The sequence below is a fragment of the Phocoena phocoena genome, chromosome 11 (genome assembly GCF_963924675.1).
Source record: "Phocoena phocoena chromosome 11, mPhoPho1.1, whole genome shotgun sequence".
Taxonomy (NCBI): domain Eukaryota; kingdom Metazoa; phylum Chordata; class Mammalia; order Artiodactyla; family Phocoenidae; genus Phocoena; species Phocoena phocoena.
Window position 1 is genome coordinate 51,882,002 of NC_089229.1, and position 12,914 is coordinate 51,894,915.

General features: G+C 41.8%; 1 protein-coding gene across 1 annotated transcript in view; it reads left to right on the plus strand.

Annotated features, from left to right (window-relative positions):
• The window catches only part of GNS (glucosamine (N-acetyl)-6-sulfatase), a 49,385-nt gene that overhangs the window by 35,813 nt on the left and 658 nt on the right, over window positions 1-12,914 (plus strand). The window contains exons 11-13 of the mRNA XM_065887112.1: window positions 1,114-1,221; window positions 2,365-2,475; window positions 3,887-4,047. Of these exons, the coding sequence (XP_065743184.1) occupies window positions 1,114-1,221; window positions 2,365-2,475; window positions 3,887-4,047 (380 nt within the window). The remainder of the gene's footprint in view (window positions 1-1,113; window positions 1,222-2,364; window positions 2,476-3,886; window positions 4,048-12,914) is intronic.

The following is a 12,914-nucleotide window of genomic DNA, read 5'->3' on the forward strand; positions in this document are numbered from 1 at the left end:
GGGGCACATTTTGAGCGCCATTGTTTTGGAGCAGTGCTTCTCGAATTTCACAGTGCATATGAGTCACCAGAGGATTTTATTAAAATGCAGACTCTGGCTCGTTAAGGCTAAAGTAGGGCCTAAGATGGTGCATTTCTAACAAGCCCCCAGGTGTTGCTGATAGACCACAAACCAGACTTTGACTACTAAGGCTGTAGACCATTTCAAGAGCCCCTTCTAACCTGGCCTCCCCATGCCTGTCTTCCCTCCATCTCCAGGTTCTGCGGCTGCTGGGCTGACTTTTCTAAAGCACAGCCTTAACTGTGTTACTTCCCTGCTCAAACCCCCTTCCCCACCCCTCCTTCCCATAGCTTCCCATCACCTGCTGTTCTTTGTAGAACAAGTGGGCAGCCTGCTATCAGGACCTTTTTCTGTTTGGTACCAGCCTGCCTCTCCACCTGCTTCCTTGTCTGAAAGCTGGATATCAGGAACCCGTACCACCAGGTGTTCTGCTTCCATCCTGTGCTCACGTTGTTCTCTTGATCCCAAACTCCCTCTTACTCCTAGATCCTTCCTCCTTTCACCATCTGTGTACCTGTCTTAAACCTTCCCATTGCAAATGCTGCTGCTTCTTTCCTTCTGCTCCACTGATGAGCAAAAAGTAGAGTTTATATATGTATGGTGTCTTCATTCTGACCGTCAGGAAGCACTTCAGCCCTAACACAGTCCTCAGCACACCAGCCCTGTTGAATTTCTCAGTATGCGCTTAGAAGAGCTCTTACAGGGTTTGCAGACAGTATTGTTTATTCTGTTCTGAACCTTCAGCACCTTGCCCTGTGACTTTGATTCTTGTTTAGCTCCTGACCTGCTTCACAGAAGTAGTCCTGGGAGATAACTATTAAATGCTCAAAGCAATTCACATCACTTGTGAGGACTCTATAAATACCAAACATGATACTCGGTAGCCTTCAAATGTCTCTGTTTTAGTCATTCCCTTCAGTTACTGAACGAACAGTCCAATCTGTTTCGACTCCCAAGTCCCCTGTAGCAGTAGAATGAATAACATTATTAATGAATGACATCTTTATCACAGTCTACATGCCTCACAGAAACCACTTTTGCTCTTCCTTCTAGAAAGGAGCTAGTAATCTGACTTGGCGATCGGATGTCCTGGTGGAATATCAAGGAGAAGGCCGTAACGTCACTGACCCAACGTGTCCTTCCCTGAGTCCTGGAGTGTCCGTGAGTGTAGCCCGAGTTGGCTTAGTAGCTTTCTCACTGACAGCACAGTATGGCATTGGTTTAGATGTGCCAAGTGCTGAAACTCTTCATCTGAGTCCTCCTCCTGTCACTTTGTTACCAGTTTTTGGAACAAGTTCATATATCTGCTTATCTTCTTACCTTATCAGTACCCCCTCCTCTTTTTTCTCCCTTCCCAATCGCGGTACCATGTTTCATTAGGGATGTTATCAGTGACATCCAACAGAGAGACACGGGGTTTCCACCCCGTGTCTCTTGATTTGGTGGCAGTGTCTTGATTTGGTGGCAGCGAGGCTGGTCGTTCAGGTGGTAACAGTGACATTAGCCCCTCTTTAGAGAATGGGAAATAGGAGAGTCAACTCCAAATGGAAGCCGAACACCAGAGTGTTACAATATAGTAAAGAACCAACCAAAAGATAGTGTGGAAGATAGGACGGAATAAGAGCTAAGTCCTAGGGCTTCCCTGGTGGCGCAGTGGTTGAGAGTCTGCCTGCCGATGCAGGGGACACAGGTTCGTGCCCCGGTCCGGGAAGATCCCACATGCCGCGGAGTGGCTGGGCCCATGAGCCATGGCCGCTGAGCCGTGAGCCATGGCCGCTGAGCCTGCACGTCCACAGTGGGAGAGGCCACAAGAGTGAGAGGCCCAGGTACTGCAAAAAAAGAAAAAAAAAAAGAGCTAAGTCCTATTTGGTGATAAGAGCACTCATAAACAACTTACTTACAGATCTTCCCACAAAGCTCATTTTAGCCTTTTTCTCCAACCCTTTAGGATGAAAGATCCTAATGTACCTTAGTACTGACTCATCCGTGTATTGATTTCTTCTCCTTACCAACCCATACGTTTTACAGGTGTTCATTACAGCTAATTCTTGTCAGGAGAATAGCAGGCAGGGATGGCAACAGTCTACAAACAAAACAGCCACACCCCATGTTCCTTAATCCAGTCAGCCCTCAGTAAGGAACAAAGCCTCATATCTACTTTTGATTTACTTCTCTGTGAAAGGTTTCCTCACTTCTGTCCAGTTGTATGTCTGGCTTGAGCCAACCGGGCCCCCGTGGTAAAGCAAGTCGCATTCATTACTATAGAAGAATGCCCTTCAGTTAACTTTTTAAATGTCCCTACAGCAATGTTTCCCAGACTGTGTGTGTGAAGATGCATATAACAACACGTACGCCTGTGTGAGGACCATGTCAGAAATGTGGAATTTACAGTATTGCGAGTTTGATGACCAGGAGGTAAGAGGGCCTGCTGCCTCCCCCACCCTTTGTGTCTACTGCCAGGGCTTTGTTGGCTGAACTTCGTGGCAGAAGAACAATTCCAAGGATGCTTCCTGGGGAGGATGGGTTTCTTATCTGTACTTGACCTTGGGTTTCCATCAGTTAAGGAAATAGGATTGCACAAGGCCATACTTGACCTCTCTAACTCACCTTGCTGGGCGGGGTTTTCTCCACTCCCACGGTCACCCACACGTACACTTTAAATGCACGCAGTTCACTTTTTTAGGATGCTACATGCCTGGTCTGTTTGCTTCCCTGATAGTTTGGGGTGAAGGTAAGATGCCTCAACTTCTATGGAGATGAAAGGAGCTGGGGCCTCTCTTAGAAAGTTTCTTGGCAGCCAGCTTGGTTCAGACCCTTCTGTCGCCACCACAGTGTAGTCCGGTGCTGATCAAATAGATTAGCAGGTTAAGGGCAGCATCCTTGGAGGAAGGTGGCTTTTAGCCAGCCGGGATCAGCCTGGATTATCTGAAGGATCACACTGCCTGCCGTCCCGTGTGGTTTCTTACTGTTTATCAGAGAGTGCGCACCTACCCCATCTGGCAGCCCACATCTTGCCATATGGAGCCGGTGCTCATCGTGTTTCTCAGAAATTGACTTGCTCACTATTTATTTGTAGCTTCTGAGCACTTTGGACAACAAGCAAGAGAGCTTCCCTCAAACTGGGTTCCTTCTGCTTTCAAAGTGATAGTCCGGGGGCAGCTACTTGAAGCCTTTATAGGCAAAATTTATCTACAGTACATCTTCTTAGCCTATCACTAACTCCAGTTTGGAGAACAAAGTACAGATTAGGGGGAAATAGTGATATTAGATGTGTCTAGTTTTAGAAATAATATTGTATCTTTCCTCAATTGGTGTTATTTATCCAAAACTGCTTTTTAAAATAGGAAAACTTAACATTTTTATAACACAGGTTAGAGGACTTTCGTATCTGTTCTCATTTGAATCTTCACAATTGTAAGGCAAAGATAAACTTCAAATGTCAGCTCTCACTCAGTAACCTCATTACTAAGTATAGTTTCTGAGCCCTTGCCATTTGAGGGTCCTGCCTTCGCTTCTCTCCTTTAATTACAGAAGGTAATAAGCTTCATCCTCTTTCCCCTCCTGACTGCCTGAAGGCACAGGGATCCTGGAGGCCCCTTTCCAGCATGTGGGCCACAGACCCAAAGCAGTTCAACCCCCAGAACAGATGCTCCATTGTCTCCTCTATACCCTTGGGCTTTTTGAAAATCTTGAGACCCGATGATATTCTCCTGGGCCTTGGTCTTTAATCTGCCTCCTTCGTTCCCATTTAGAAGTAACTCACATGAGTATTTCTTCAAATGTAACCCTTGCTTTTTTCTTGCCTCCATCTTTTCATTTCCTGTAGGTGTTTGTAGAAGTCTATAACCTGACTGCAGACCCACACCAAATCAATAACATTGCAAAAAGTATAGACCCAGAGCTTTTAGGAAAGATGAACTATCGGCTAATGATGTTACAGTCCTGTTCTGGACCAACCTGCCGCACTCCAGGGATCTTTGACCCCGGGTAAGTTTGCATCGTACTCAGAAACTTTGTTCGGTGGTCTCCAGCAGTCCTGCCATTCTTAAAGGCACAGGGAGCCTGATGGGTCATCCTTGCTCTGAGCTGAGCTGTTTCTCTCCGTTCTGCACTACAAGGGGAATACTGCGTCCCAGTGCAGCAGCCAGTTGTGCTGGGAAAATGAGCTGCTCTCCACAGCCAGTTGGTGCTATAGCTGGAGGCGCAGCCCTGCCCGTACCACGCGGGGCTCTTCCTCCCTGCGATTCTTGTCATGGTACCACTTGATTGCACTGGTGACATGTAGGGTTGCTTTAGTGTAAGCTGACCCAGGGCTACCCTGTTCCCTAGTGCTTCTGAGAGCATATGCTTTCATTTCCTTTCTCAGAAGCCCCAATTACAGAAACTTGAATACTTGCCAGTAAATTTATATATTAAATACACACAATGAAATAGAAAGTATGAACTCTTGCAAGTGTCGAAATAAATAAGCCCGCCGAATATATGAAGGTTGGAAAGATATTTAACGCTCACCTACTAAGTCAGCTCTGTTCCTCCTACTCTCATTCCTCTTAAACAGTAACTTTTCATCAGTAACATGGCTGTCAACACACCATGCATTTGAGCTGTGTGTGGCAAGAAGCCTGTCATTTTTTGCTTGAAGATTATAAAATTCAAAATCAGACTTTCATTGGGAAAGGATTATTTCAGTTCTTATACTCTGATTGTAGGAGAGAGGGAAGAATGATGTCCTAAGCTGATGGAAACTAGTAAATTATTTAGCTACCTTCATGTGAAGTGGTATCTTCAAATCAGTGAGGAATGTATGAATGAGTAGAGAAAGGGGATTGCAGACTATTTATTAAAGAAATGTAGTACTTTTGCTTTTAAATAGTGTATCTAGAGCCAAAGAGACATGGATGCCAGCAAACTAAAGGTAACAATGTAAAAAAGAATATTTATCATAATTTTATATCATTTAAGCTAATTAACTTTTATATGGATAATCTTGTTAATGTGTAATTAGTAACTGATCAAGCATTCTGACCACCCAGCTTTAATCTTTCCTCCAAGTTAGTGAAATGGATCCTCATTTGGTGGCAGTTCCTTGAAATAGGAAGTTCATTCTCTAAGATAGAAGCACTAGACTTCTAATTGACACATGTTGATTTTGCAGTTCCTAACAGCTACTTTGCTCAGAATGTTTTACCAAACTAAAGTTAGATGTCTATAGCAGTTGCTGACTGACTCTAGGAATTTAAAGCCAGCATCCGACTAAATCTTGCATAGAGGGTCATGATCATGAGACTTGGACATCTTGGACTGTAATGTTGGGCCACAGAAGGTCAGATGCAGCAGCCTCATTAAGTGTTACAAGGACTCAATCATAGAATTCCCCTATAGCCCTTAGAGCCCAAACAGGTAAATTTCACATGAGGAAATAGTGCTTGGACTTGGGATTTGCCCAAAGGTCAACCGTTTGGAATTGATCTAGCAAAATCTCTTGACTTCCAGGCAAGGTTTGGTTTTTTTGTTTTTAATTTTTATTTTATATTGGACTATAGTTGATTTACAGTGTTTTGTTAGTTTCAGGTGTACAGCAAAGTGACTCAGCTATATATACATATATCTGTCTTTTTCAAATTCTTTTCCCATTTAGGTTAGTACAGAATATTTAGTAGAGTTCCCTGTGTAAGTAGGTCCTTGTTGGTTATGTATTTTAAATATAGTAGTGTGTATATGTCAATCCCAAACTCCCAATTTATCTCTCCCCCCACCTTTCCCTTTTGATAACCATAAGTTTGTTTTTTAAGTCTGTGAGTTGATTTCTGTTTTGTAAATAAGTTCATTTGTATCTTTTTTTTTTAGATTCCACATATAAATGATATCATATGATATTTGTCTTTCTCTGTCTGACTTACTTCACTTAGTATGATAATCTCCAGGTCCATCCATGTTGATACAGATGGTATTATTTCATTCTTTTTCATGGTTGAGTAATATTCCATTGTATATATGTACCACATCTTTATCCATTCATCTGTTGATGCACACTTGGGTTGCTTCCATGTTTTGACTATTGTAAATAGTGCTGCAGTGAACATTGGGGTGCATGTATCTTTTCAAATTATGGTTTTCTCAGATATATGCCCAGGAGTGGGATTGCAGGAGCATATGGTAGCTCTATTTTTAGTTTTTTAAGGAACTTCGTACTGTTCCCCATAGTGGTTGTACCAGTTTACATTCTCACCAACAGTTTAGGCGGGTTCCTGTTTCTCCACAGGCTCTCCAAGCATTTATTGTTTGTAGACTTTTTGATAACAGCCATTCTGACTGGTGTGAGGTGATACCTCATTGCAGTTTTGATTTGCATTTCTCTAATAATTAGTGATGTCGAGCATGTTTTTATGTGCTTATTGGCCATCTTTATGTCTTCTTTGGAGAAATGTCTATTTAGATTTGCCCATTTTGGGATTGGGTTGTTTTTTTAATATTGAGCTGCTTGAGCTGTTTGTAAATTTTGGAGATTAATCCCTTGTCAGTCACTTTGTTTTTCAAATATTTTCTCTCATTCTGTGAGTTATCTTTTCGTTTTGTTTATGGTTTCCTTGGTTCACATTTGTTTTTATTTCCATGACTCGAGGAGATGGATCAAAAAAGATATTGCTGTGATTTATGTCATAGAGTGTTCTGCCTGTTTTCCTCTAAGAGTTTGATAGTGTCTGGCCTTACATTTAGGTCTTTAATCCATTTTGAGTTTATTTTTGTGTAAGGTGTTAGGGAGTGTTCTAATTTCATTCTTTTACATGTAGCTGTCCCGTTTTCCCAGCACCACTTATTTAAGAGACTACCTTTTCTCCATTGTATATTCTTGTCTCCTTTATCAAAGATAAGGTGACCACATGTGCGTGGGTTTATCTCTAGGTTTTCTGTCCTGTTCCATTGATGTATATTTCTGTTTTTGTGCCAGTACCATATTGTTTTGATGACAGCTTTGTAGTATAGTCTGAAGTCAGGGAGCCTGATTCCTCCAGCTCTGTTTTTCTTTCTCAGGATGGCTTTGGCTATTCAGGGTCTTTTGTGTCTCCATACAAATTAAAATTTTTTTTGTTCTGGTTCTGTGAAAAATGCCATTGGTAATTTGATAGGGATTGCATTGAATCTGTACATCACTTTGGGTAGTACAGTCATTTGACAGTATGGATTCTTCCAATCCAAGAACATGGTATATCTTTCCATCTGTTTATGTCATCTTTGATTTCTTTCATCAGCATCTTATAGTTTTCAGAGTACATGTCTTTTGACTCCTTAGGTAGGTTTATTCCTAGGTATTTTATTCTTTTTGATGTGATGGTAAATGGGATTGTTTCTTTAATTTCTCTTTGTGATCTTTCATTGTTAGTGTATAGAAATACAACAGATTTCTGTGTATTAATTTTGTATCTTGCAACTTTACCAAATTCATTGATGAGCTCTAGTCATTTACTGGTAGCATCTCTAGGATTTTCTGTGTATAGTGTCATGTCATCTGCAAACAGTGACAATTTTATTTCTTCTTTTCCCATTTGGATTTCTTTTGTTTTTCTTCTCTGATTGCTGTGGCTAGGAATTCCAAAACTATGTTGAATAAAAATGGAGAAAGTGGACATCCTTGTCTTGTTCCTGATTTTAGAGGAAATGCTTTCAGCTTTTCACTATTGAGTATGATGTTAGGTGTAGGCCTAACAATGTAGGCATTGGCCTTTATTATGTTGAGGTAGGGTCCCTCTAGGCCCACTTTCTGGAGAGTTTTTATCATAAATGGGTATTGAATTTTGTCAAAAGCTTTTCTGTATCTATTGAGATGAAAATATGATTTTTATTCTTCAATTTGTTAATGTGGTGTATCATCACACTGATTCATTTGCAGATATTGAAAAATCCTTGCATCCCTGAGATAAATCCTACTTGATCATGGTGTATGATCCTTTTAATGTATTTTTGGATTCGGTTTGCTAGTATTTTGCTGAGGATTTTGCATCTATGTTCATCAGTGATATTGGCCTGTAATTTTCATTTTTTGTGGTGTCTTTGTCTGATTTTTGTGTCTAGGTAATGGTGGCCTCATAGATTAAGTTTGGGAGTGTTCCTTCCTCTGCAGTTTTGGAGAATAGTTTCAATGGAATAGTTTCAAAAGGATAGCTGTTAACTCTTCTCTAAATATTTGATAGAATTTGCCTGTGAAGTCATCTAGTCCTGGACTTTTTTGTTCATTGGGAATTTTTTAATCACAGTTTCAATTTCAGTACTTGTGATTGGTCTGTTCATATTTTCTGTTTCTTCCTGGTTCAGTCTTGGGAGATTGTACCTTTCTAAGAATTTGTCCATTTCTTGCAGGTTGTTCATTTTATTGGCATAAAGTTGCTTGTAGTAGTCTCTTATGATCCTTTGTATTTCTGTGGTGTCAGCTGCAACTTCTCCTTTTTCATTTCTAATTTTATTGATTTGAGCCCTCTGCCTTTTTTTCTTGATGAGTCTGGCTAAAGGTTTATCATTTCAAAGAACCAGATTTTAGTTTCATTGATCTTTTCTATTGTTTTCTTCATCTCTGTTTCATTTATTTCTGCTCTGATTTTTGTGATTTCTTTCCTTCTACTAACTTTGGGTTTTGTTTGTTTTTCTTTCTCTGGTTGCTTTAGGTGTAAGGTTAGGATGTTTGAGGTTTTTCTTGTTTCCTTAGGTAAGCTTGTATTGCTATGAACTCCCTCTTAGAACTGCTTCTGCTGCATGCCATAGGTCTTGGATCATTGTGTTTTTGTTTTCATTTGTCTCTAGGTATTTCTTGATTTCCTCTTTGATTTCTTCACTGATCCATTGGATGTTTAGTAGCATTCTGTTTAGCCTCCACGTGTTTGTGCTTTTTACAGTTTTTTTCTTGTAGTTGATTTCCAATCTCATAGTGTTGTGGATGGAAAAGATGCTTGATATGATTTCAGTTTTCTTAAATTTATTGAAGCTCTCTTTGTGGCCCAGCATGTGATAGGTGCTGGAGAATGTTCCATGTGCACCTGAAAAGAGTGTATATTATGCTGCTTTTGGATGGAATGCTCCATAAATATCAATTAAGTGCATCTGGTCTAATGTGTCATTTAAGGCCTTGTTTCCTTATTGATTTTTCTGTCTGGATGATCTGTCCATTGATGAAAGTGGGGTGTTATTTTAAAGTCTGTTTTGTCTGATATGAGTATTGCCACTCCAGCTTTCTTCTGATTCCCATTTGTATGGAATACCTTTTTCCATCCCCTCACTTTGTCTATATGTGTCCGTAGATCTGAAGTGGGTATTTTGTAGACAGTATATGGGTCTTGTTTTCGTAGCCATTCAGCCAGTCTGTGTCTTTTGGTTGGAGCATTTAATTCGTTTTCATTTCAGGTAATTATCAATATGTATGTTCTTATTGTCATTTTCCTAATTGTTTTGGATTTGCTTTTGTAGGTCTTTTTTCTCCCCTTCCTCTTTTGTTCTCTTCTGATTTGATGCCCGACTTTTTATTGTTGTGTTTGGATTCCTTTTTCTTTTTTGTGTGTGTGTATCTGCTGTAGATTTTCAGTTTGTATTTACCATGAGGTTTTGATATAGCAGTCTGTATATATATACAAGATTATTTTAATTTGCTGGTCTTTTAATTTCAAATGCATTTCTAATACCCTGGATTTGTACTCTTTTCTTCTCACAGTTGCTGGTTTTGATACCATATTTGTGTGTGGATGATTTCCTACCTTTACTGTATGTTTGCCTTTTCCAGTGAGCTTTCTTATTCTTAATTCTCTAGTTGTGGCCTTTTTTTTTTACCCTGCCTAGAGAAGTTCCTTTAACATTGGTTGCAAAGCTGGTGTGGTGATGCTGAATTCTCTTAGCTTTTGCTTGTCTGTGAAGCTTTTGATTTCTCCGTCAACTCTGAATGAGAGCCTTGGTGGGTAGAGTAATCTTGGTCATAGGTTCTTCCCTTTTGTCACTTTAATATATTGTACCACTCCCTTCGGGCCTGCAGAGTTTCTGCTGAGAAATCAGCTGATGACCTTATGGGGATTCCGTTGTATGTTCTGTGTTGCTTTTCTCTTGCTGCTTTTAGTATTTTTTCATTGTCTTTAATTTTTGTCAGTTTGACTAATATGTGTCTCGGTGTGTTCCTCCTTGGGTTTATCCTGCCTGGGACTCTCTGCACTCCCTGGACTTGGGTGATTGTTTCCTTTCCCATTTTAGGGAAGTTTTCAGCTAGTATCTCTTCAGATATTTTATCAGGCCCTTTCCCTCTTCTCCTTCTGGGACCCCTATAATGCAGTGCATTTAATGTTGTCCCAGAGGTCTCTTAGACTGTCCTCATTTCTTTCCATTCTGTTTTCTTTATTCTGTTCTGTGGCAGTGATTTATACCATTTTGTCTTCCAGCTCACTTACCTGTTGTTCTGCCTCATTTACTGTTACTGATTGTTTCTAGTGTATTATTCATTTCAGTTTTTGTATTCTTCATCTGTTTGTTCTTTAGATCTTCTAGCTCTTTATTAAACATTTCTTCTATCTTCTCCATCTGTGCCCCCATTCTTTTTCCAAGATCTTGGGTCATCTTTACTATCATTACTCTGAATTGTTTTTTGGGTAGATCACCTATCTCCATTTCACTTAGTTCTTCTGGGGTTTTATCTTGTTCCCTCATATAGGACATATTCCCTCTGCTGTCTCATTTTGTCTAACTTTTTGTGGTTGTGGTTTCCATTCTATAGGCTGCAGGGCTGTAGTTTGTCTTGCTTCTGCTGCTGCCCCCAGTGGATGAGGCCAGTCTAAGAGGCTTGTGCAGGCTTCCTGTTTGGGAGGGGTGGGGGGGTGGGGACTGGTGCCTGCCCAGTGGGTGGAGCTGGGTCTTGTCCCTCTGGTGGGCAGGGCCATGTCAAGGGGTGTGTTTAGCCAGCAGTTGTGGGCTCAGGAAGACTTTAGGCAGCCTGTCTGCTGATGGGGAGGGGTTGTATTCCCACCCAGTTGGTTGTTTGGCCTGAGGCATCCCAGCACTGGAGCCTATAGGCTGTTGGGTGAGGCCAGGTCTTGGTGAGAAAATGGTGGCCTCCTGAAGGGCTCACACCAATGAGTGTGAGCTACCCAGAACTACCGCCACCAGTGTCTTTGTCCCTGTAGTGAGGCACAGCCACCCCTTTCCCCCCGCCTCCAGAGGAGACCCTCCAATACCAGCAGGTGGGTTAAGCCCAGACTCTTGTGAGGTCACTGCTTTTTCCCCTGGGTCCTCGTGTGCACGAGACCTTGTGTGCACCCTCCAAGAGTGGAGTTTCTCTTTGCCCCAGTCTAACCCCGCTGGCCTTCAAAGCCAAATGCCCTGGGGGCTCCTCCTACTGATGCCATATCCCCAGGCTGGGGAGCCTGATGCAAGACTCATAACTTTCACTCCTGTGGGAGAACCTCTGAGATATAATTATTTTCCAGTTTGTGGGTCACCCACCCAGCAGGTATGGGATTTCATTTTATCGCGATTGCACCCCTCCTATTGTCTCACTGTGGCTTCTTTGTTTTTGGATGTAGGATAGCTTTTTGGTAAGTTCCAGGGTTTTTTTGTCGATGGTTGTTCAGCAGTTAGTTGTGAATTTGGTGTTTTCATGAGAAGAGATGAGCTCACATCCCTCTTCTCCGCCACCTTATCTCCATCCTCAAAACAGCTGTTGATCTTTGGTGCATTACCTTAATTGAACAAGCCTCAGTTTCCTTGTAGGAGAGGCTTGTCTTGGGCAGCTGAAAGATGAGTAGATCTCCGCACCCACCTGGCAGAATCTTGAGGTTTATATAGAGCCTTTAATGGGGCTAAGTCACATACCCAGTCCAAATGGTCTCAACAACACCTTACTCTCTCAAGACTTCTTCCATGAAATTCCTTTGTTTTTTTAACCATAACTAACTGTCTTGCACACATTCTGGAGGCTTATCACTAAGATTCTAGATGCTGGCCTTGCTGATGTTAGCCTGAGCTATTTAAACTCCACCTGGTTTTCTTTCCTACCAAACGGTTAGGCCGATAGAATCTTCTAGAGTGGGTGCCAGCAGACGCCATCAGTTGGAATACAGTGTACACAGATATTTATGTATTGCCTGGGGCTGCTTTCGCACTTCAGTGGCAAAGTTGAGTAGTTGGGACAGAGACTGTGTGGCCCACAAGCTCTAAAATATTTATTATCAGGCCCTTTACAGAGAAACTTGGCCAACCCCTGCTATAAAATAATACTAAGAGTTAATATCTGTTACCAAAGGTAGCAGATCAAAGTAAAATACAATGTTATTTCCAGATCACACAAAGTCCAGCCAGCCTGTGGGGGTTTTTTTTTTTGGCCACGCCCTGAGGCATGCGGGATCTTTGTTCCTCAACCAGGGATGGAACCCGTGTCCCCTGCAGTGGAAGCTCGGCGACTTAACCACTGGACCACCAGAGAAATCCCCAGTCTGTGTTCTCCATGTCTGCCAGGTCTCAACTCAAGTTACATTGGCATTCATTCTTACTTCCCCACGGGAGGGAAATAAGTGATTTTATGTGCCACATATTTTACATGAGTTGCCTTCCTGTTTTGTTGGTGGCCAGAGGGGTCGATGACTTACCCAAGTTCATAATGAGCCAGATTCAAGCTCCCGTCAGGTGCAGACCTGTGTTCTTACCCACCACAGTCTGTGTATCTAAACTGAGAAAGAAGACAGGGCTTTGAAAATGTTGGAAGGGCTTTCAGCAAGGACTAGACTCTTCCTCAGGCTGTTTTATAGTTGAGGGATGGCCCCCGCCTCCCCCCCCAAAAAAAGTAAGCTCAAACCTTTCCTCCTAACCCCTTTCAGGATTAGCCTTACTTCTGTTTC